This window comes from Pyxicephalus adspersus, chromosome 5, assembly GCF_032062135.1.
Source record: "Pyxicephalus adspersus chromosome 5, UCB_Pads_2.0, whole genome shotgun sequence".
Classification (NCBI taxonomy): Eukaryota; Metazoa; Chordata; class Amphibia; order Anura; family Pyxicephalidae; genus Pyxicephalus; species Pyxicephalus adspersus.
In genome coordinates this window covers 132,857,976-132,882,078 of record NC_092862.1, presented here as the reverse complement: position 1 = coordinate 132,882,078, position 24,103 = coordinate 132,857,976, and the positions used below count along the sequence as shown (strand labels likewise).

Sequence of the window (24,103 nt, the reverse complement as noted above, 5' to 3'; positions counted from 1 at the left end):
AAGTCTGTGTATGTGTCTTGTGGTCAAATAAGTGTTTGCCATAAAGCTGAACTCTCTTCTTTCATCCAGGCCACATCACATAAACATGGCACTAGACCTTCAGAAAATAAAGCCCTCCCAACCTAGGAAAGGGCATACAAAACATTGTGACTTTTTCAGATATTAAAAACATAGTTCGGTTAATTGGCTTCCCCCTAAAAAATTTACCTTAGAATTTGCTAATGACTATGGTAGGGACATTAGTTTGTGAGCCCCTTTGAGGGACAGCTAGTGACATGACTATGGACTTTGTACAGGGCTGCGTAATATGTCGGCGTTATATAAATACTGTGTAGTAATATTAATAGTGTACTCATTGTCCTGCATCATCAAGGAACTCTTCTAACATCAAACTTGGCTTGTCAGGGTTTCTAGATATTACTGGTTGAACATGGTGTTCTAAGATATAGGAAACATTAGGATTGTGGTATTGAGGTAACTGGGTATATGGTTTAACTCTGAACATTGGACACAGGGATAATAACCATCAATAAACATGGGGACTGACAAACCCACGACATGTTGAGCAACCACTACGAAGCAAGACATTAGGTAAAAACCAGCCAGGTAGTGACAGCAATCAGCAATACAGAAAGGGGTTGCTACCGCCAGTGGGTGACCACTTCCATAATCACTACTAGACCCAAAGTGTGACTACCACAGTAGGTAATACTAGTAGCAGGGAGTCACAACCACCATAATTACCACTGGACCCTGTAAATGACAACCGCCAGAGTTACTGCTAGATCCAGGACCACCACCATAATCACCAATATACACAGGAAGTGACCACCACCATAATCCGCATATATTTTCTGAGAGTGCCTACCACCATATTCGTCACTAATTCCAGTGAGCTACCACTGGATCCAAGGCGTGAGTACCGCTATAGTTACCACATAAGCTAGAGAGTGAATACCACCATACTTATACTAGAGCCAGGGAGTGAACAAAAAACACCACTAGACCCTGTAAATGACTACCATCATAATCAATGCTAGATTCTGGAAATCCCCATAACCACCACTATACCCACAGAGGGACTACTATCATAATAGCCACTACATAGCCAGAGGGACCACTGCCATCATTAGCACTTCACACAGGCAATGACCACTACTTTATTCATTTATATAGCTGGATATAGTAATAATATAGAGGTGGCCATTATCAATACCATAGCCATACTGTAATGAACATCTATACGTACTACTAATCCCAGGGAGTGATCGCCACCATAATTAAAGATAACGCCAAAGAGTTGCCAACACCATACATTCACCAACAATATCTCTGCTACATCTGGGGATTGACAACCACCATTATCATGTCACTCAGTGACCACCACCATTTTCACTACTAGACCCAGATAGTGATGACCACCATTATCACCACCCAGAGAATAACCCCCACCACACTGACCACTTGACCTAGTCAATGAACACAGACCTAATTGCTAGATCCAAAGAGTTACCCCATAATCACCACCCAGGGAGTAATCCTCCTCATTTTGACCACTACATCCAATAAATGGCCACCACCATATTAATTAGATCTAGTTATAGTGTACATAATAATCATTGGACGCAGAAAGTGTCCACCACCAAAACTATAACTAGATCCTTTGGAATCCACAACCATAATTAACACTACACACAGTAAATCGCCACCACCTGTTTGAATCATGTTAGATTGCACAAATTAACGATTAGACCCAGGGAGTGGCCTCCACCAAAACCAGACCAGATCCATTGAATTCACCACCTTAATTACAACTACACTCAGTGAGTACATAATCACCACTATACCCAATCACACTAGATACCCGGATAACCACCATCAAAACCATGGTGGCTCAGAGTCAGTTTGACTGGGGAAGGGGTTACAAGTCAGCTCTGCACAGAGACTTGGGCTACATACACATGTGCCATGGTTCTCGTACGATAATTAGCTCCGAACAACCCTACTGGCAGATCCATGGACGACGAATAATCATAATGCAAACGAAGGGGAGAGAGCGCAGCGGGGTGCTGCTCTGTCGTCCTCACCTCCGATGTTCTTTCCCTCCCCTCTCCATGGAGCAGAACGGTGCATGTTCAGTACTCGTTCATGCAATGTACAGTCGTTTGTCATTGGCAAGGATCGTGAAAGATCATGAAAGGATCCTTTCCAAATATTGCCTGTGGGTGCCTAGCCTTACTTTTGGGCACCACTGATCATCATTACGCCTAGTGTCATCAACTAGTAAATTTTACTAATACCATCCACAGCATTACATCACATAAATACCGTTACAATTTTATAACCATCAGACCCCCCCATGTTTGGTTGGTTAAAGAATGACAGAAAAAATAAATTGAGAACATTATGTACAGGTTGGTAATATCTCTTTGTGGATTATGTGTGCCTTATGAATAATACATAACCCATATATCCTCACCCACTGTTTAGTCTGCACCATTCATGATATAATTGATGAGTTAAATACCACTTCTGGTTTACGTTGCCACACACATTGAGTCGATTCCTCTAGGTCTCTATAATACGTTATCAGTATCACTAATTCTTTGTGGATTAGTCAGCAAGTATAAATGAGCTACTGCAACCAGGTATGACAGATACGGTCACATTCCTCCATTTCAGTCCTGGAAAATTGTAATCCGCCTTCCATAGCCGTGGTTTACACAATTTCTTGTTTACATAGATGGTTATAATTGAACTTGACACTTCTGCAACAGGATGGCCAAACAATGTCTATGCATGGCCACAATAACTTAGAAGATAATTTTTCTTGACCTGGCCAACTTTTGCAGTGAGAGATTGCCCCTCTCACATATATCAGAGGTGTTCAACCCTAGTCCTTGAAGGTCAGGAATTTAGAATAGATTTCATTTCTGACTCTTTGTAAATCATATGTTACTAAATTTACTGATGGTCATTATTAAAATACTACAAATTGTGTGCAGACCCTGCCCATTAAGGTCTTCTGGGTTTCAAATTTCACATTTTTGCTCATCAGATGACTCGGATACTGACCAGGTGCATCCCCATACTGTATTTAAGACAAAAGTGCAGTAACCTAAATATTTCTACTTTTGGAACTAGACAATAGGGACATTTTTACAGTTCAAGTGTGTAGGAAAATCACCCACCCATACCATGTCCCAGTTTTGCATACTATAAAGAATTGGTTAAGCCAACACGTGTTTTTTTACAACCACATTTTCTTTATATTGGCTGTTTTTAATTTACAAATTGAAACATTTAGATCAGTGTTCCTCCAGAAGTTGCTAGAGGTTCCTTGAGCAATGAACAATTTTTATTTCAATGATCTTTTTGGCTATCTATAAGGGTAACGTTCTTCCTAATGGCCAACAATGTAAAATGTATTCTTCCCACCTATATATAATAATTATAGAAGAAGTTTCCTAAGACATGAAAGTTATTTCAAGGGTTTTCTAATGTTTTAAAGGTTGAGAGGCTGACTTGAAAATTGGATAAAGGTTTAGTTCAAAATAACACTTATAATAGTTAGTTAATACATGAGGTGGTGTGTGTACATATCCATTCAGAAAGAAGGCCTATTGAGGGGGGAAAAAAAGGAACAGAGGGGCTTGCTTCCTAAAAGAGGTCCGGTATGGTAACCCACTAATAACCTGCCAGAATATTTTTGATCTGACTACAGTTGAAATCAAATATGATTGGGGCACCAATGATAAGCTGCGTTTAATGGATTTGTTTAGCTATGTGCCCATAGACCATTGAGCCATAGAGCGTAGAAATACTTGTGTTGTGCTGCAATACTATATTGCACCAGAATAGGAAGTCTAAAATGTCAGCTCCTGTTTCTAATAAGGGACAACTTTGTCAATAATTTCTAACAATTACAACAGCTTAGAGTGTTTATTAGTGAATGAGTAGCATAGACCATGGATACAGAACAGTATACAATGGAGGTTAGTAGCAAGGATCACCCTGTTTTAACCCTCCCACCCCATCTATCTGTATGACCATATGGTTTATCGTGCCAGCAGTGGCAGAGAAGACCATAGTCATGCTCATTCTGGATATGTTCTCTTTTCAGGCATCCAATGATAAATATGTAAATATACTGTCAAATGATATCTGTCAAGTGTTAGTTTTATTGGCTGCTTTCCTGTTGCAGTTTGAAGAGCGTTAATTGCTTGTATTTAGCATCGAGGCAGCTTGTTATTTTAACAGAATGAAGATGCTGTTTAGCGTATTCTTGGTGGCCTGAAAATATGCCATTTCCGAATGTTTCCCTATCGTGTTGTAGAATTTGGATGAAAGAGGACACGGCATATTGCATCTCTGTTACACACAATCAGCGTTCTCTGGCAGCTGTCACTGATAAAGTCTACAACTCGGCTTTGTGATCCATTATTTAGACTTTAATAATGAAGTCTGTGCTGCAGAAGGACCGGGGAACACACGGTGCCCAAAAGGGAAATTCCTGTTGTTGGGGTGTAAATCTCTTACTCTTTATTTATGGAATTCATTGGGATGAACATATAGGAAGCTAAGGAGATTGATTAAACTTTTTGTGCCTAGGGTAATATTTTAATCCATCTAGTTTTGGTGCCATGAAACCAATATTGCTTCTGTTTGATAAAGACCGGTTGGTTTAAATGACAACACAGAGTGGTCCAATATTTTAAGTAAAATAAGGTTTATGGATTCAGTGGAGATACTTTAGTGTTATGGAATAGACTCGGGGTTTAGAAGTTAAGAATATGTTTAACTATGCAATCCAAAATAGACTCAAAACCAGACTTGGTATAAGACCATGGCTTCAAGTATTTGGGTGTTTGAAATTTCCTAAATGTCTGTGCAATTGTATTTCGTATAGTCATCATCAGTCAAGGTTTATGCTTCTTTTAAATAATTATAGTATAGTAAGTCAGGTTAAAAAAAAAAGACATCAAGTTCAACCACTAGGGAAAAAAATATATCCAAGATATAAAACCCTATGGTCATAGTTGGTCCAGAGAAAGGCAAAAAAAACCCTGGTACAATTAAAAAAAAATGCTTTTATCTTCTATCAAACAAAGAGGAGAAAGAAGAAAACAAAATCCCAGGTTAAATAGTGATCACTTAATGGTGATCCCAGTTGCCCCAAATACATTAAAAGGTAACCATAATAAATAAATATTTATAAAAATATATATTATATAATATAAACATATTTAACCAATTAACATAATTGCATGTTTTTTGGGGATCTGGGAGGAAACCAAAGTACCGGAAGACACAGGGAGAACCTGCAAACTCCATGCAGATAGTCCCAGGTTCGAATCGCTGCCAGGACACTGACAAGTGCTGCAAAGGCCAGAGTGCTAACCTCTGAGCCATGGTGCTGCTCATAAACAAACTGAACATATGAATGGGAGTGGTTGTCTGAAATCTACAATCCATGAGAGTAGTTGACCACTTAAATTTGTTTGGTGAACCTGGGCTACAAATTTACATCTCAGGTTTTTGAAAAATAATCTGACCTGGAAAGAACACAGTAATTTTATTTAAAGGGATCTGTCTGACAGCTTCAATCATGGCAAATTTATTCTCATTGAGGTAGTTTGGTTCCAGCCTAAATATAATTGGTTGAAATTGCTATAAAGCTGTCATGTTTATGGGTAGCCATGGGGTAGATGGGATTGTAGGTAGACAAAGCAGTAACTACAACCTGGACATGGAGCCTCAGTGGAGTAAGGCACACTAATGTACTGTAGTATGTTGTTATGCTGTATTCCACATTAAGAGCAATTTTGATGTTGAGGATTGCATGTTCATGTTAGAAGAAATATAGGTTCAGAGGAAGTAAGTGAAGCCTATAGGAGTTGGTTCATCAGCATTTGCCACATACCCTATAACTAAAAGTGCAAGCTCCCATGTGACAGTGTTGAGGTCTGCTTATTGCCTACTAGACCAATATTGGTGTTCCTCAAAAAGGGTTCCTTGGAACAGTAGGGGTACTTTGAGGCTTCTCAGGTTAGTTTAAGTAACACCAACATTTTTTTGACTATCTGTAGGGCTGACATTCTACCCACTGGTCAGCAGCAATCAGCAGGGGATTGCTGAATAGGTATCAATGCGTAGGGAACAGAGTTTCCTGAATTACAGTGTCCCTTTGATCCATATCATATCAACACCCCCACCCCTTCAAACTAATCTCTATGCAAAACCCAAATTTTACTCATCTAGAGCTGAAGTCTCATTATGCTCCAGTCTAGATTTCTATCTTCTGTTTACTTTCTGGTGGTTGTATAGGTCCTTCTTCAGATGTCCTTCACTGCCTGTCTAACGTGGACATGCTTTGCGAACCAAGGACCTTTTCTGAATGGATCACAAGATAATATCTGCAAGAAAGGACCAGCCTGTGCTTCCATAATGGTGGATCAGCCGTCTCCTGGAGAGAAACTGGCACTGCCAAGGTTCCTGAGCTGCAGTTTAGAATAGGGCTATGTACACATGCCAGATCACTGCCACCTGAGATGAACAATCATGATCATCTCAGAAGGAAATCTATTGTGTACAGCAGTCCCCTGACTTTGTTGCTGGCAAATTAATGAACAACCAAGCAGGGATGACCACTGTATTTTATCATTGAGAGGAGCGCATGGGGTGCCCCTCGCTCGTCCTACCCCCTCTTCTCTCCCATAGAGCTAAACGGCACCGTGTCCAGTTATTCCTTCACTATTAAGTGGAAATGATCACAAAATATTGTTTCCAGTGACAATAATCTAATGTGTTTACATAGCTCAAAGCTTCCTTGACAATGAAAAAACAAATTAAATAGTCCAGGGTGTATTTGTGGGATTGGAATGAATGGTGACAGATTTGGGATATGAGATGAGCCTAAAGGTGCGTACACACTTCCAATTTTTATCGTTCAAAACGAACGACGAACGATCGATTGGGCAAAAATCGTTCGTAAAAAAAGTAATCAACGACGCGGACGAACGAGGAAAGTCGTTGGAAACGAACGACCGGACCGGCAGATCGGATTGGACGACGATCGTTGAACATCGTTCGTGTGTACGATCGTTCGTTGATCGTCCATGGTCTGAGCATGCGTAATGAATGAACGTTCGTTCACTTTCCTGTCGTGCACATAGTTCCTCTATTGCTCAAACGATCGTATCTATTGAGTGTACAATATCTACGAACCATCGTGTCGTTATCTCTGTGTGCAGGATCGGTGCTATACGATCGTTCGTAGATATCGTGCAGGGTCGTTCGTTTTCCAACGATAATAATTGGAAGTGTGTACGTAGCTTAACTTATTTTACCATCTGTACACACCACCAATTTATCCCATGCAACAATGAACCATTACCACCGCTGTATCCAAAGAAGCTTGCAACCTGAATACTAGAATGTGTATATTTTTTTTTTTTTTTTTTTTGTTTGTTTGGAGAATCTGGATCATTGCAACTAAGGGCAGATCCTTATGCAAGAATGAAACTACAGTTCCGGGTCGGCTGTGGAAAGTGCCCTTATGGGCATTAAGATATATATATGTGTATGTATGTGTGTGTATATATATAAGTAGGGATAAATATATATTTTTGCCTTTTTAATCAACACGGCAAAGGAAACGGTTTGTTTTCACCGTTAGTAGCGGCCTCGGCGAGTGAGATGTATGATCCGATTTCAATCAACTCACACTAATCACTTGTGATAGTTGCAAAATTTAGCCTGGATCTGCTCTGCTAATCTAGATTGACGGGGAGCACAGTAAAAGTAAAGAGGGCTGGACAAGGCAGGGGGGTGGCTGGATAAACTGCTGCACAAGATAGATCAGTGATTCCGGCTTTCTCTTTACACCCGCTGCCCTTGTTTTTCTTACCTTTCAGACCAACCTTATTGGTTGTCAGGTTACAGGAATCCCATTGTGGACTTAAATCAACAACAGGTGCTCTGTGAGTCTCAGTTGCAGCAGAGGCAGCATTCTGGAAAGGGGGCCTGTCTGGAAGCAACATTATAATCTCTACCTGTTTTGTATGCATTATTTATTTCAGCAAGACCGGACTCTACTTTTCCCTTATATTTAGTTCAGAGGTTGAGAAGAAAAAAAAAAAAAAACACGCCTCCTTAGAGCCAGCAGATGCTTGTGGGAAGATAGCTTCACCATGCAACTTTCAAGGTCTTCTGAATGGTAGTAGCATCTAGTATTTATGTCTTAATTCTCTCGCATAAGCTCCAGCCTCAAAGCTTTTATTAAACCTCAGTGAGTAATCAGCAGGTCTGTTCCAGAGCATTCTGGCCTCTGCATTTGTGACATTAGACTTTTTTTTTTCCTGGTAACAGTCTGAGGTTTCATTTCCTACCTACCATCAATTTTTGGTTTTGGTAGTGACGGATCTTTAGGAGAAACATGAACTCTGGTGTTGAGTTGACGTGAGCGGATCCTGAAACTATTTTTGACTTTCTTTTTTTTACCCACCGTTTGGATGGAATATTGAGACCATCGATGGATTTTTGTCTTATGTACCAATTAATATGCTGGTACTGACGAAGCAGAAGCAATTTATATTTTGGGGCAATAAAGGACCTTGGACTTCCCATGCTGGTGGGGCTGTTATTAATCTTTTTATCGGTGCATGCTGCCATGCTAAAGGCTCCCAAGGGTAAAAATGTGTCCTGGGTAAGCAAAGCTATTTATTTTTTCTCTCTTGCTTTTTGACTGCATCATATTAATTTCTAGGTAATAAACACTTTTTTGCATAGGTATTGGTACATGCAACTCTTTTAACCAATCTAGGTATGGAGAAGAACATGGCATCCTGTGTAATATTTTAGACTTCAAAATAGATATTTAAAACCTAAAATATACTTTTTTTTATAATCAATAATTACAATAATTTTGGCAATTTTATTAGATATATAGGGTGAGTAAAAGAGTATAGTTTACTTTTGAAATTTTTAACACTTGTGTATGTATGTAGTTACATTGCTGTCCATTTTGGACATAAACTTCACACTGTAAATGTAGCAAAGTAAATTATATTTCTAGCTTTACATTTTTTTTTTCAATTTTTTTTTTTTTTTTGTGGAAAAATTTTTGGTTTTTTCTTTTTTTTTTTTTTTTTGTTTGTTTGTTTTTTATACGTTGTGGTGAAATCATTATTCAACGTGTGGTTTAAAATCTCATCTATATTTAGAAAGCCTAAAGCTTAAAATCTCAACACTTAACCCAATTGCATTGCGCCAGACTATCCAGATCAATGATAGCCACTGGAAAAAGGGAGAGGGTTTCTGTATCTCAATTTGTTTGGTGTTGGATATATACTGTATATGTAGGGTATGGCTATTTTTGATTAGTGTAAATTTGCACTTTTGCTGAAGTCATCAGTGCGGCTTACTTGGTGTGGTGGATACAATGTTCTTGTTACAAACTGTATGTATGTATTGTTACAACTATGTATTTGATGTTGGTAAGCTGTGCAAAATATTGCTTTGCTGGACCCATTTTCTTGCTAATGGAACCTTTTGTACAGAGTTCTTGCTGTGGTACAATCTGTCCCTGGCAGCAGATGTGGGGCATTTTCATTGAATGATGTCTTTTTAACCCAATGAAACATGATGGTGTTATGAACTAACCCTTACTTGGTCCTCAAATTTAAGGATTTGTAAATAGGATTTTTTAAAAGTATATCTAAGGCAAAAAGTTTTTTTTTTTTTTTTTTTTGGGTTGTGATGTCTTTGTGATGACATTGTCCCAAGGACAATGGTCACCAGGTCACATTTAACAGGGTGGATCTAGACAGCAATACAAATCCGAAATTGTTTTTATTACTACCTTGCTATATTCAAAGGACAGCAGAAAAGGCTCGTATAATTACTTGGCTGGTGTTTTAATAGTGATATCATTTTTTTTTTTATGATATTGCAGTACTTGACTGGTATACTAGATTGTAGTATGACCAAGGTCTTCCAATCTCATGGGCATCCAGAAAAACATCCAGAGCCAATCTTATAGGAATAATGGATCAGCACTGGACAGCTCCTAAAATAAATAAATGGTTCAGAGTAACACTTGAAAATATTTTTAATACTGCTTCATTGGGGTGTCACGTGATGTGTGGTATGGGCTAAAGCCAAGCATGTGTAGCATGATCCAGGACACCCTGGAACCTCCATTCCAGCTGTAGGTGCAGGCCAAATTCCCATAGTGTGGAAATGTTTACTGAACTTGCAACTACTCTTTTTCACTTGAATTCTGCCCTTTGAGGGGTATTATAGATAATGTACAAATGGTTCAAATTTCTTAAAGTGAGTCAAACCGTTCATGTGCACACAATAACTGTGCTAATAGGAGGACAAGTGCATGGGTGCCATTTTGGTCCCTGTATGTCGACCAGTTAGACTCCCACATCTTCCTCTAAACTAAAGCCACTGTTCCCTTCCTCCTCCATATGGCAGAGGTGTGCAGAGAACTGTGGTGTATTAGCTATAACCTACATGTTCCAGCACCCAGAGATTCATCCATGAAGGTTTGACAGGACTGTTTGTTTACCTACCCTGGGACTGGACTTCACAAATGAATCTGCGAGTTGGAATGGTTATAAATATTACACCATGCTTCCCTATTTTACTCTGCAAAAAAGGACAAAAGCGGTTTAAGTTAACCAAGGTGAAATGAGGTGGTGTTGCTGAGTGTTACCTAACCATTAAGAAAAGGCCTTCTAACAGGGTTTGAGAGTTCCACTCAGTTTCTCTTTGAATAAGCATTCTCAACAGGAAAAAAAGTAATGGAAATTTGCCCTATTATAGAGTCTCCGATGGAAGTAAAACCAGACGGGGGGTCATATTACTTTCACACTGTAAAACTTTTATGCTACTGGTCATATGTTTTAAACAAAAGATGCTGGTCATCAAACTGCATGCATTTATCTTTTTAGAAAGTTTGAGTTTAAAGACCCCCATTACCTTATTATTGGGGCAAAGGACAGTAATTGCTGAATACCCCCTGAAAGCTATTCCCATCCATGCATGCTCCCTTGCTGCCTCCATTCTGAAGATTCCCAGTGTAAGCTCTAGGGTCAGAGCTTACCCTAGTAGAAGACTTATTTGCCCCTCTTGCCCCACATGACAATGTTTAGTCCTGACAATTGGCCACTAAGGGTGAGTTGGGTTGGCCATACCCATTCCCAGAAGCTTACACCACCGAAGAAATGGAGATAGGGGTTGGACAGGGTAGAGATGAAGGAATGCAAATGGGTGAAAATAACTTTTTGAATGAGTTGGGCTATGCACAAGGGCTGTCATTTTATCAAGATAGTGATTCTTTAAAGTTGGCCGTGGCACATTAAGCCCTAGGTGGCACTGTATATTGGCTGCATATAGGCATTCACCCCAGCACATGAGTACTGTCAGGTGTACCACCTCTTCTGACAGAAATTGGACTCAAAAAGTCTAAAAGGTTCAAAGATTTAAATGATAAAACAGCAGTACAGTTCCCTGTAAGTGACAAATTCCGTTGTCGGCACTTATGTTCGTAAGCCCAGTTACGAGCAATGTCGGAGAAGTGTCTTAATGTGCAGAATTCATTCTGTGGTTCATCAAAACATTTTCGCCCCGGGGATAAAGCTGAAAAGCCTTGTCTTCAATTTGCAGCTCTTGCAAGAAATGTCAGGAGATATTTACTTCTGGAAACAATTCTATTTCTACCTTCCTGTCACCTTGTCCTGGCAACAATCACCTCTGTCTGTCCAACGGGCAAATAATCAATAAGTCATTGTGAGGAGGTCAGGCTCCGATCTGCCCATCTCCTGGCAATGGATATGATTTATTACTATTTAAATTGTAATTTTTAGTATGTTGCTTGAGGGCTTGGAAGTCCACTTGTGAACTGGCTTTGGGTTTATATATTGTTCTTTTTGTTTCTAATTCAATAACATTATTTTTTCTAAAAAAAAATGGAATTTTAACCAGAGCTTTCTTTAGTTTTGCATTGAAGAGTTGGAACTTTTCTGGGTCTTTTTGGCCGCCTTTTTGCATTAGCAACAACCTAAGGACACTTTTTTTGTTTTTTTTTAATTTTTATGTCCTGTAATAATATATGAATGTCAGAGATTACCTTCTGACTCAAGTCTGTTCTTTATCATTCCTTCCTATTAGGAACTCTGAAACTGAGCTCATAATCTCAGCAATGGCTTGCTTTCTAGCAACTGTCTAGACAATTGGCTACATGCAAACAAGAAAGGTGATGGTTTAAATCTTTGCAGGAAGTACTAAACCTATTTTTGACTACAGTGTAGAACTGAAGTGGAAATACTAAAGTGTAGCCAGCAACCTAAAATCGCTAGATTGTTTTATGATTTCTTTAAGAGGTCTATTTATAAAGCAGTGAGCATGATAGCATTGAAACACTTCCCTGGTGGAAGTTACTGGCATTGAAACACATGGACCTGGAAGATCCTCCATCAGGGAACATATAAGTAAATGTCAGATCCACCGCTTTGTTATTTTTTGAAAACTTCAACAATCTATATTTCCCATTTTCCCTGCCTTATAAACACAACAGGAAGAGGCTATCTCATTAAGTGTTGAAAAGTGTCTCCAAGGGCCCATTCACACCAGCAGCATTGGTTAACATGTCCCTTGGTTTAAGTTGTGGAAAAACAATGAATATGTTGCATATTTGAGCATTACACTAAAATGCAATGCAGAACATCCCAATGCTCTGTAGTGCATAGAAGTAAAATGGACCTTCCATGTCAAGCCCCTTTCATGCCAGCCTCCTGCTACCATTAAAAAGTGTGTTCTCCGTCCGGTCCTGTGTTTGAAAACATTGGATCCAAAGAACAAAGTGAGGTCTTGAGTCTAACACCTAGTCATTGATAACCCCTCTGTCGCCCATTTCTTTACCTGTCCCCCCAATTCTATCCCTTCCATATACTACCCCACCAATCCTCTCCCTTTCTCTTACCCTACGTTCTCACCCAACAGTAATTTTCCTATCTGTACCAGATTTTCCATCTGCAGCCAGTTAACTATACAGTGCCCCCTTCTAAACAATGATCTATTTGGGATATTACTTCTTGGTAATATGTTACTTTATGAAAATTGTATTCTGAAAATGGGATACATAGTTACATAGTCATAGTCAGTTAGGTTGAAGACCTTTAAGTCTATCAAATTTAATCACTAGCGAAATAAACATATCCCAATTAAAAACCATAAGGAGGGTTTCCTATGCATTCTTTTTTTTGATATGTAACATATACTTTGTTCCTCCTTTTTATTGTTGTGTGTTATTTTTCTTAATTTTAAGAAACCCAACAAAAATAAATAAATACCTTTTTATTAAATAACAGGGTGTGGTGTGAAGGCAATATTCTGGGCACTGGAAAGCCTACAAAAATAAACTTTCCCAGAACCCAAAAGAAAGATGACTTGTAATCAATCAGATGTGAACCAATGGACAGTTGTGAAATTCCAGTCAGATTTGCCTAATCCTCTCTACGCATGACATGCCTTGTATACCAATAAAATGTACCAGCACATCCGTTCAGTCAATGACTGATAGAAACCCTAAAATTGTTTCTGTGAAGGTTTTTACTTCTCCAGGGCATTACATATCTAGTAGTAGTTGGTTACATTCAACCGGACATGTTTTTGGAATATTGAAGACTTTTACAGATTTCGAAGCCATAGAACTGATTAAGTGGCTTGAAACGTTTAAACATTACAAGAAGTCCAGCTGCATGTCCTAGATGTTAAAATTGGTTGCTTCCATTATATATTTAGGGATTTGCAGTCTTGACACCCTGAGCTCCCACTGACCATCTGTCTATATACCTGCCCACTGCAGATACAGTATTCAGAAGGCTTAACTTGTATGTCATATTCCAATATCCATTTTCATGCTAAATATATTTCCAGCTGGTGTGCAGGGTATGATAAAAAAGGTTACAAATGGCCCATTTTATAAGAAACTTCATCATATGCATTATTCCTTTCTTTTTCTTTGTTTATTTTGAATTAATTTTCATAGATGACCCACTCCTCTCCTGGATGTATTCTACCCGCTTGGTATTACTTACTCAAAAAAGTGTCTGAATGCTATGATTAGCTGAAATTCAGGAAGTTTAGGTTTGATCTGTTAATTGATGACTAGTAGATGATATTGTTGAGCGAGTATTATTACACACCGTAACATGCACACAATTCCACCCCTTCCTTTATATCTGTGCATGCATGGGTATTGTGTTACAGTTGCCTGGGAACAAGCTGTAGCCGTGTATGTAAGTTAGGAAGATGAAGAGAATGGACCAACAATAGCTATTGATATTTTACAGCAAGGTCAGTGTCAATTTCAGGTTACCTCAGTAGTAAATATTGAGATGAAGCAAGTGAGCAGCTGAAAAACATGCCAGATTTATCGCTACAAGGCTGTCGGAAGCATTGTGTTTAGAATATTTCACTTTTCATAGTGTATTTATAAGCTAACCTTGTTTGCGGTTCAAGTGCAGTTTTATTGCAGTGTAAATACCGGGAATGAAAAGAATTGAAACGGTCTTTTTGCTATTACCCTTAGCTGAGTTCAGACAGTGGTTTTGGCAAACGTTTTTTAGTGGTTAGCTGATGTTTTACAATAGGCACCCAGAGGCAGTAAATGCTGCAATAAATTACCGCTAGTCCGAAGCCTTGTCCTAACCTATTAAGCCATCCCGCCTACCTTAATATAACTTACCTCCCCTGTCTAGGATACAAACTCATCTGAATCTTACAGCTTAGACCTGTGTTGGGCTATGTATGTGGCTCTGGGTAGAAAGGGAGGGCACTGGGTAATCATAGACTTCTTTGAGACTCTGTGTTTCCATCCTTGATTAATCTCAAGTATAAACTATATTCCAAAAGTATGTGAACTTCCCTCAAATGCAAGTGTTTTGTTAATGCTGTATACAAAGACATTGTAGGCCATTGTTCACTTTCAACCTTGTGGCAATATTATGGGGAGGGCCCTTTGCCCTTTTTTGTTATAGCGTGACTGTGCCCTGTACAAAAAAGTCTGGAAGGAATTCAAGTGGCCTGCACAGATCCCTGCCTCAACCTGCTGAACATCTTTGGAATGATGTGGAATACTGACTGCAAGCTGGGTCCTATTGCCCCAACACCAATACCTGACCTCATTATTATTCTTTTGGCCAAATGGGTACGAATTCCTACAGACACAGCCTGAAATCTTGGTTAAAGCTTTGATAGAAGAGGGAAGACTGGTATAGCTGTCCCAGCCCATTCCATTATTATGGTTTTGTAATAAGTACTTATATATGTAATGGTCTGTTCTTCCAAAACTTTTTCCCATCCATTGTACCTGTACATTTTTAAAAGTACTCTTGTAATCCTGCATTAAAGGCATCAATAGAGCTTGCATGACCCAACCTACCTATGACTCTTCAAAAAAATGAAAGCCTAATCCCAGACAGAATTTCATATTTTTTTGTTTGTTTTGGATAGAGCAGGGAAAAAAATGTGACCCAGTTGGGGATGCTACCCTTTCGTGTGCCCGGATTGGGACAGGAGTAAAACAAAATTGTCAGGCATACTAATTCTTTCTTTCTCTACCAAGAATGTGTTCTAGTGCCCTATGATGGAATGGGGATAGGTGAGTATCACAAGTTCAATTCGGCTTTAAAACAAGTTGGTACAGAGACACAAATCGTAAAGAAAGCTGAATGCAAAAGGCTGTGTCATCACATGTGGTAAGGACAAGGATAAGCCACTTCCAATAACATACCCTCTCTCTGATAATCAACCCTCTAATTTGTGATCACCCTACTTTTGAGGCCCACGGATTGGCAGGGCAAAGGCCTTGGACCACCTTGAAGCCAGTTTAAAAGAAAACCTAGGAACAATTCATATCCAGTGGTAGGAGTTGGATATTAAATCTTGGCACACATGGAATGGATGATCGGTTTGCACCTAAGGAAAGATACTTCAATCTTTTACTTAAACCACTAGGCCTTAACACAAATTATATGAACTAATATTTTGTCCCAAGTTGGAAAAAAAAAAGTTCTTGCTTTGGGTCAGGCAGCAAAATAAAAAAGGTGTGGTCAACATAAGTTAATTTTCTCCAGCATTGTACAATGCCGCTTTGGTATTCTGTCCTCATCACCCATCATGTAAATGAGGAGAGCAGAGATTAGGACATGGAGGTGCAGAGCTGAGGAGAGGCTGTCTACCAAAATAGATGGATGTCTTTGTCTTTTTCCATCTCCCTAACTGCCTGCTCTCATCATTTCATACATAAATGACCTTGCAGCTGCATGAGAGAAATACAAAGCATTAATGATTTCTGACGGTGTTTATGGATGATTTCGCTGAAGCACTGTCAGTTTTCAAATGCAATGTATTTGTAAAAGCCGAATGTACAATATGTAGTTTGCAGAGCTGAAGTTACCAGCAAAGGCCAACTGTACCAGTGAGGCCGGCAGCCCAACCTAGATTTTTGAGCTGTTCACTATAGGGATTTTTTAGGGATTCTGTTCCTAAAAATTGTGGAATTTTGGTTTATTTGCTATAAATTAATTGGCATAAAAAAATTCCCTTTGAATTGTGTACTCCTTCCACTTCCCTTTTGTGTGAGTGGTCAGACAATTTTGTTTTTTTTGCAAGCAGCTAGGAGAGGTTGGACCAACACCGTGACATTGACAGGACCAGTACTGCCAGAATCTTTGAAGAAAGGGACAACCTCATCTGTTTTCTGGTTTTAAAGTCCACATGGAGGTCATAACTACTGACCCTGCACCATTGTATGGTGATTGCATTGGTGCCGAATCCAGTAACAAAGAAGGCTGCAACCTTAAAAGTGAATCTACTACAAACACAGCTGAGGTTATATATTTTGATATTCTCTCTAAAAGTCATGGCACATCCCCCTTCCCCCTTTTGTGTCCATATTGGTTGCCCAAATAATGGATAACCACAAGATCAGCAATGATAGTTTACGTCGATAACATTTTTTTTTGATTAGTTGTAAATCCAGGGTCAAGCCTAAATGATCAGTTTGGTATACCTGTGACAAGAGCAATAACCATCCATAGTCATGTCAATAATTAATTATTCCTCAGAGAGGCTTACATTCTACCTCAGTCTAAGGTCAATTTTGGGAAGGGAGACAATTAACCTACCTGCATGTTTTTAGCAAAATACCAGAGAGCCCAGAGGAAGCCCAAACTCCATGGAAGTGTCCTGGCTGGTATTCAAACCTAAGATCCTAGCATTCCAATGCAAGAGTGCTAGCCACTGAGCCATCATGCCACACACTGTTGATATCGCATACATAAAAAGGTGGCAACAGTTGACATTTTTAATTTTATTAACGATTACCAGTTCAGAAATTGACAATCACTACGCTTTACCATTGTTTTTTTTTTACTACCAATGCTTTTTAAAATGGCAATCAAAAAGATTGCTACTTTACAGAACTTCAGATAGCATTTTTCTGTTCAAAAATGACACAGGTCAACATATCATTTTCATCAGATATAATTTTATGTGGGCTTTGTAGTATTTTTGCAGATTTCAAATCTGTGTTCAGTTTTTCTCTAGCACGTCTAGTTTTTGTGATGCAGCTAAATATATATTGTGTGAAATTCATTATAAATATCCTTAACATATTACAACATTTAACAAGTTTTATTTTTTTATGGTTAAAGACCGCACTAACTGTGATTGATTTCATTTGTCATCATGCCTAGAAATTTCCATAAAGATATACAAATTATATTTCGGCTGTCCACTTGGTGACCAGGACAAATCTTGAGCTCCACATGTCATCTGTACCAGTTGTTCCAATGGACTGCGTGACTGGCTAAATCGTCGTAAAGCAGCAATGGCATTTGCAATCCTGATGGTGTGGATAGAACCGCGAGACCATCTAATTGACTGCTATTTTTGCATCAACAAAAGTGGATTCTTGGGTAAAACAAAGCACAAAATTGTATATCCCAGCTTCAATTCTGCAATTAGGCCTGTTCCCCGTGATGGATCATTGCCAGTTCCGGTACCGCCACATGATGGACTTGCTTTTGTAGAAGGTGATGAGGAATGCGCTGGAGTTGCAGCCAGTTACAACCCCTAATCATCTGATCCTGACTACTTGGCCGATGAAGATTCAGAACCAGAGACCTTTACACAAGCAGAGCTGAATGATCTCATTCATGATTTAAATCTCTCCAAAGACAAAGCAGAACTTTTTGCTTCAAGGCCTAAACAGAAGCACTTGCTGCAAAGGGTGTAACTGTAACTCACTACAGAAAACGAAATCATAACTTGACAATGTTCTTCACTATTGGTGGCTCACTCTGCTATTTTCATGCTATAGATGTGATCTTTAACAGTTTGTCACAAGAGCATGTTCCATCTGAATGGCGTATCTTCATTGATTCCTCTAAAAGAGGTTTGAAAGCAGTCTTACTACATAATGCTTATTCCAAACCTTGCCCATTCCATTAACCTAAAGGAGTCCTATGACAACATGAAGTTACTTCTTTAAGCAATCCAGTATAAAACACACCAGTGGAACATCTGTGAGGATCTAAAGGTCATTGGCTTGCTAATGGGAATGTAAGGAGGAATCACAAAATTTTGCTGTTTCCTATGCCTAAAGGACAGCTGATCTAGGGAAGACCATTATGTCAAGCGTGATTGGCTACTAAGAGATACCTATAAGCCCGGAACAAGTAGTGACAAGTTTCTGCCTCTGGTTGATCCACATAAAATATTTCTGCCACCTCTCCATATCAAGTTAGGCTTGATGAAGAACCTTGTAAAGGCCATAGGTAAATCAAACTCCATGGGTTTTCAGTACCTTGTTGTGAAGTTTCGAAACATAAGCAATGCAAAAATGAAGGAAGGGATATTTATAGGGCCACAGATCAAGTCTATTTTGCAGGATGATGTTTTCATACAATCTTAGCAGCTGAGCTAGAAGCTTTGGATGCATTCAAGTAGATGTGTGAAAATGTCCTGGGCAACCATAAGTCTCCTGCATACAAGGAAGGAGTTCAGAATCTGCTTGATTCATACCAGAAACTGGGTTGTCGCATGTCATTAAAAATACATTTCTTGTACTCGCATCTAGAATTCTTCCCGGAAAATTTTGGTATGGTGAGTGACGAACAAGGAGGACGTTTTCACCATCATTCAGTTAATTTAGCACCGCTACCAAGGTTTCTGGAATGAAAGTATGATGGCTGACTTCTGCTGTACCGAGACAAATCCAGGCAAAGAGAAAATCATACTCTTTCTGAAGCATTTCTGAAGAAACAATGGTACCTTACACAGTTCAGTAGATCTATACCACCGTATGCCTTATTTTACTTCACACTGAAGATGTGTTAACATTCACTTCAATGATGCTTACGTTTTAGTATAAAATACATGCACGTACAATGTTAACTATATTAGTACTCATAACTCAAAGGGAAAAATCTGAAATGTGCTTGAAAAACTGATTTAGAAAAGTATGGTGCGGTTTTTGATTATCAAGACTAATTTTTTTATTGACCTGTATGATTAAATCTATAGGTCACAATGCATATCCATTTGATTTAAACACTTTGTTTGCCACTTTTCTCATGGCCTGGAATTAAAAACAAATGAGTCCCATTTGCCACCTATTAGGGTACAGCAATCAAAGCATGGATTGCCAACCTAAAAAAAAAATGATCACCCTTTTATAAATTTGGTATTAAGTAATAATTAAAAAAAAAAACAAAGATCTGATCACCAATTTACATTTGTGCCACTTTTATTTTCTTTTGATGCTGGCATTTAACACATTCAAAGGAAAACAAGATAAGGGTAATTGTAAGATAAACACAATGCATATGCAGTAAATTGCAGATAATGAAATTTCTTTGTGATGTGAACACCTTAAAATGTAATGGAAACCCATTATTGGCAAGTTATGTTTGTGATGCTTTTGCTAACTACATAGTTGGCAGTGTGTATGTAGTTGTATTCCGTACATTTTCCTTTCTTTGGCTGATCTGTTTGAAATCATGAGTATTCTGTGTCTGCAATGACTCTGGCACTGCTGTCAGCGAGGACAAGGAACTAGCAGCTGTTTTTGAATATTAGGATGGACTGGTATTTGTGTCTCTTGTTAAATCCATGATTGACGTAATCTGCATAAATCTCCTTACGACAAAACAATCATTTTGAAGCAGAGAGGCCGAACAGCAGGCACAGAGTAATGCTACACATAAAATGCTGTGTGGAGTCACTGTGCAAACACATTCACATTATAGGTATTGTGATCAGTATTATATCATGAGAAAAGTTATGTTTTGCATAATCACATAAAATGAGCTTATCATATACACATCATTACTGCATTGTATTAAACGTTTGTTAGGTTGAAAGGATAAAATGTGTGTCATAGGGTGCAATTTTGTTAAAAAAAAAAAATTGTAAAACAAAAAATAAGAACTTCAAGTGATACTTATATTTGCACTGAGGAACCTATTGTTCAGGACTAGATATCAGGAGATCTTATCCCTCTGTCTGGTACTGCTGGCACCAGAGGATTTAAATATAATTATTTGTAAATCTTTTAAATTGTGCACAGAGAATGTACAATTGCATTGTAGGGTTCTATTCAGAGTCTATCTAGTCTACCCACTAATGATATTTCAGTGATGGGTAAAGTCTGATGGGCTTTGGTAAAATGTTACTGGCACTGTACCTATCCATCTTGGGTGTTCCTATTTCTCATGTGCATTTACCATAATTTAAACCTTCCTATGCCTAAATAGACACAACCTATATTTAAAAGTTTTGTATGGGTAGCTCAGTGGTAAGCACTCTGACTTGAAGCGCTAGATCCTAGATTGGAATCTAGGCCAAGACACTATCTGGCAGGAGTTTGTATTTCTTCCTGTGTTTGCGTGGGTTTCCTCCAGGTACTCCAGTTTTCTTTTTCTTAATCATGCAGTTAGATTAATTGGCTTTCCTTCAAAATTGGTCTTAGACTGTATAATAGACATTTTGATAATGATAGGGACTTTAATTCAGAGCCCCTATAAGGGACAGCTAGTGACATGACTATGCTATATAAAAGAGTTCATAAAAATGTTGCTCTTCTGTACATTTGTACTTGAACTACTCGCATAATACTTTCAGGGCTTTATTTGAAACCCATTTAGTCTCTTTTATTTATCACTGCTATGCAATAATGTTTGTTTCATATACAGTACTGATTGCTGCAGCCAGGATGAAAGTACCCTGTGTCAGACTCATGCAAAGGGGTCCCGGGTTTCCAGGAAATTCTGCACAAAGGAATAAGTACAGTGGTCCAAGTGGGAATCTCACATACACACACACACACACACACACACACACACACCTGTGGACAAAAAAAGGTCTGATACCAATGCCAAGGGTATGTAATAGACCGCATGGTGTATAGAATGTGATGGTTAGGAGTATGTTATATACCTTCCCTTTTGATGGTCACTGGTAGAAAAATTGTCTGGTGTCTCTGGCCATTTGGAAGAAAACCACTTTGGAATGGGTGGTCAGTGAAAGGAAAAAATGCTATGGTTTTGGTGGGTACAAGCGAGAATAATGCAGTCTTTAAATGTCTCCTCAAGAAAAAAAAAACGTTGGGGCTGTGTTTTTCAATTTCTTCAAGTGACATCAAGGATCTTTTTGGCTATCTCTAAAGCATTCTTCCTATTGATCACCACACTATCATACTGTGAGCTGTGGATTTAGTAATAATAGTAGGAGGTTCCCTAAGACCTGAAAGTTTTTTCAAGAAGTTCCCCTGTGTTAAAAAGATTGAAAAACACTGATCTAGAAAAAAAGATTGAAAAACACTGATCTAGAAAAAAGATTGAAAAACACTGATCTAGAAAAAAGAGTTGGCTGAGTTATGTACATCATCCAAAATACTATGGTTGTGTCTTGTGCAGGGTACACGTTAATGTCCGTAGACTAGAAAGGATTTTAACTAGTGAGTTAACCAGACAATTTACAAGTCTAATTGTATAAGATCTACCAACAACTTTGACGTACAATCTTTTTGGATACTTTAGGAGAATCCTCTTATATCACAGACTTTTTGGTGCAAAAATTGTACTGTCAGTTAATATGTACTGCGAGCCTAAGCAATTCTGGTTGCATGTAAATCACTTAGTGTTATAATATAGGACACAATTCTATACATTAGATTGGATTTGTCAGGGGATTACGTATTCTCTTGTGTACTGACTTCTGTTTAAAATTCCTTACTGGGCGATTGCTTTTTTTTTTTTTCTTGTGTTTTGCGTAAAGAAGGGGTTCACCAGACAGACAGAACATATGGCCTTCGGTCACAGTATGACGTTTATTTACATGTTCTGCTCCTTGAGAAAGTTTCTCCTGGAGACAGTTACCGTAATAGTCCCAAATTCACTGGGATTCTAATTATTGCGCATTCCAGAGAGAGCCGGGAGAGCTGCCAACATTCCACCGAAGACTCACAACAGCAGATTATACCTTGCTCTTGTGTACTGTATGTGTAATGCGGCTTCTCTCTGTCTCTTCTCTCTTTCTGCATTATCTCTCTTTCTATAGATCTCTCCTTTTCTCCCTTCTCTTGCCTCTACTCTTTTCTGTTCTCTCTTTCTTAAGTTGTCATCCAAACCACATGGGGCCAGATTTACTCCAGCTCTCCAAGTCTGGAGAGGATACTTTTTTACCATTGAAGCTAGTTGATCCAGAAAACCTGGCATAGATCTGGTACAAGATTGAAAACATTTGCTAACCGCAAATTACTTAAAAAAAAAACCCTCCACTCCAGGTTTGCTGGATCACCCAGCTTCACTAATAAAAATGTATACTCTGTAGTCTTTGGGAGCTTTAATAAATCTGGCCAATAGTGTCCTCACGGTCAGTCACATTCTAGTCCTATGTACCTAAAGGGATCCTGTGCTTTCCACATGCAAAGCAATGTGACGGGTTCATTAACGTTTTAACCCAACTGCTGCTTATGCACATTTTTTATTTTTTTTTCCTCTATGCTCTCCATCAATCTTGCCACCTATCGGTAAATGTTAATGCTCTTTACTTTCTGATATAGGCAAAATGGCGGACTTTTTTTTTATCTCCTCCTCCTATGATGTATTGCTGGGTACCATATTAGAAAATTGCTAATTCCAAATGGGTGTAGAAAGCCAATCAACATGGACCAGATCAACATTGCGTTTACACATGTCTTCTCCTCTTCAGTCTATTAGGTGAACAGAATAGCAGTAGAGTGAAGGGCTTAAGGATAAACAGAGGACTATGGGGCTAATTAAAGGAACTTCTTTTCTTGTCTTACATCAACTATGCAAAGGTAAATATAAAGTAAACCTGTCACCTGTTGCATCTCGATGGCCTGGGATACTCCCTGTAGCCATACCTTGTGGTCAGAACTGTGGTGCCATTGTATTGAGGAATTGCTTAGCTAACACTTAGCACTCTGGGAATCCTTTGCATATGGGAGCAGCCATATTGGGTAAATATGCATGTACGTTCTCTTTGCTGGGTAATAGTTATGCTACGTACACACCTCCAATGATTCTCACCCAATAATAGGGTCAGGGCCGATATCGGACAAGCATCTGGCTTGTACAGCGTCCGTCTTCTGAAAAAGTGGCCCTGGCGGATCCATGGACAACAAATAATCCGAATGCAACAGAAGAGGGAGAGTGCACAGCAGGGTGCCGCTCCATCATTCTCCTCCCCTCTGCATAGAGCAGAACGATGCTGTATGTACAGCACTCATTCATGCATAATGCAGTGCTTAGTCGTTGGAAAGGATCGTGAAAGATCCTTTCCAACGACTATAACTGCACGTGTGTATGCAGCTTTTTACTTTCCTCCCACCAACTCATTTAAACAATACGACCCCCTGTGTGGCTGATCTCTTCAGTTGTTAGCCTGTAATGTAAAGTAATTGTAGATGATAATCCAGTGGATCCAAATTTCTGCATTCAATAAAGTAAAAAAATTACTTTTTAATATTGCATCGTAACCTAAAATTATTGTTTAA

At 38.8% G+C, this 24,103-nt stretch overlaps 1 protein-coding gene across 4 annotated transcripts in view; it reads left to right on the top strand.

Annotated features, from left to right (window-relative positions):
• The first annotated feature begins 8,286 nt into the window (after positions 1-8,286).
• Positions 8,287-24,103, top strand: part of CACNB2 (calcium voltage-gated channel auxiliary subunit beta 2) — a 96,014-nt gene continuing 80,197 nt past the window's right edge. For all 4 annotated transcript variants that reach the window (XM_072412766.1, XM_072412765.1, XM_072412760.1 and 1 more), the window contains exon 1: positions 8,287-8,707. In XM_072412766.1, the coding sequence (XP_072268867.1) occupies positions 8,627-8,707 (81 nt within the window). In that variant the 5' untranslated portion in view covers positions 8,287-8,626. The remainder of the gene's footprint in view (positions 8,708-24,103) is intronic.